The sequence below is a fragment of the Limulus polyphemus genome, unplaced genomic scaffold, assembly GCF_000517525.1.
Source record: "Limulus polyphemus unplaced genomic scaffold, Limulus_polyphemus-2.1.2 Scaffold122, whole genome shotgun sequence".
Taxonomy (NCBI): domain Eukaryota; kingdom Metazoa; phylum Arthropoda; class Merostomata; order Xiphosura; family Limulidae; genus Limulus; species Limulus polyphemus.
Window position 1 is genome coordinate 177,996 of NW_013665732.1, and position 1,992 is coordinate 179,987.

Sequence of the window (1,992 nt, forward strand, 5' to 3'; positions counted from 1 at the left end):
AGAGTTTTTCAACAATAGCTGGTAGAAATTTATTGGTGTGAATGAAAAATGCTTTATGTGGTTGATTTTTTCACCTATGTAGCCCATTGAACAGTCTTGTGACTATGTTTATGAGGTTTTTCAGTGCATTGATTTTTTTGTGTGGTGTCTTGAGTGGAATTCCAGGGGTGTGTGTGTGTGTGTGTGTGTTTTTGTATATTATTTTTTTAATCACCAATCAAATAAAGGGTACGAATGCACAAATATTTTGTATTTCTGTCTCAATAGCTAAAAATAAAAGAGGCAAGGCTAGGATTGAATTGGCATGTTGCTGGAAAAGGAAATTTTATATTTCTTTTGTGTATTGCCAGTTTTATACGGTATAGTTTTGGTTTCCTGAACACGCATCAGTGGTTAAAGGATGCCTGCCAAGCAACACAGAACACCGGATGACAACTGAAGTTGAGTGAAATGATTAAGAAATCTTAACATGTATTTTTAATCACTAATCAAATAAAGTTAACCAAGCTATAAATATTTTGTATTCCTGTCTTAAAAGCTAAAAATAAAAGAAGCATGGCCAGGCTTGAACCAGTGACTTACGATCTGAAGGCATGCCAGATCCTCTATGCAAAAACTCTGAATATTATACAACACCTTAACTTTTGCAACAAAAATTAATTTCTGAGCAACAATTTCACCATACATGTAAATTATTGTCTAGAACTGTAATGGCAAAATTATTTTGAGAAACTTTGGGGAAAAGAAAGAACTGCAGATACTTGAGAATCACATATTAGAGAGGTATGAATAATCGAGGCATTAGTGTACCTATTATGAAAGGGTTAAAAAGTTACTTAACCTAACCTACTATAAAGAACATCCTTTTTAATGAAACAAAACTTAATATAGTAGAGTAAAAACGATCTTAAGCTGATCACATTTTATTCCAAGAAAAACATTATATTTTATCAAACTGCATCATCATAATTCAACTAATATATAAAATGACAGAGCAAACTTTAAAAAAAATCAGGACTGTATTGGTGGCTTTACAACTATCTTCTTTCTTAGTAGCTTGTCACAAAACTATGCTGTATGCACTTTGTTCTGATCTCCATGTAAGTCTTCACATAAATGGAAGTCACAATGGCTTGTACAGTTGAAAAGAACAGAGAAATAACTTTTGTTTAGCTAACTAATCTACGATTTCTCACGGCTGAGAATTAAGCAATTGCATAACATCACAGCAACCAAGGTTACAAAACAATGGATGGCTAAAGTCAATAAAAATAGACTTGTACTGAAGTTAAAATTATTTCTGTTTTTCAAAACTACCTTGACTTTCATCTGAGGAGGTTCAGAGTGCTGTAATATTATAATCTTATGTATAAAATTAAACAAATAAAATTTTTATTGACTACATTTCAGTTGTTAAGTATTGAAAAACTGTAGATGAATAATTACAAGCTAATTTTTAGTGATTTTTTTAAATTTAATGATGCAATTTTGTCTTTGGGGTAAGGTATCTGTGGTGTAAGTAAAGTATATCAAGTTTTTGTTATTAATATTTGCTAAATTCTTTTAACTCTCAAACTCATGTAAATGATCAAGAGAAAAATACCTGCTCCTTCAGAACTGTACTTGTAGTAAGGAGTTGGTAGCTTGGGGATCACATGGGAAAGTTCTTCTGGCAACAATTCAACCAACCTCTGCTGATAGGAAAGCCTGTTGAAACAATAAGTCTTATTTTATTAACTCTTTCAGAATGGGCTTGGTCCCTGAGACCGATCTCATAACCATTTTGTGCTTGTTATGGTTTTCATGCTATAACTTTTAAATGTAGTAAGCGAATGTTAACGAAATTTGGCAGATTATGAATAAACATTACAATGCTTTCATATGCAAAATATCAAATTTTTTTAAATCTTAAGGTTTATAAAGCAGTGTTTTTCTCATATCCATTTTTTCTTTTGCATGTTGCCTATCTATCATGAAAAGTAATATTCATTT

The 1,992-nt window shown here is 31.4% G+C and overlaps 1 protein-coding gene across 3 annotated transcripts in view; it reads right to left on the reverse strand.

Moving 5' to 3' along the window:
• Positions 1-1,992, reverse strand: part of LOC106472631 — a 193,250-nt gene that overhangs the window by 18,760 nt on the left and 172,498 nt on the right. For all 3 annotated transcript variants that reach the window (XM_022401998.1, XM_022401993.1, XM_022401989.1), the window contains one exon: positions 1,604-1,707. In XM_022401998.1, coding sequence (XP_022257706.1) covers positions 1,604-1,707 — 104 coding nt within the window. The remainder of the gene's footprint in view (positions 1-1,603; positions 1,708-1,992) is intronic.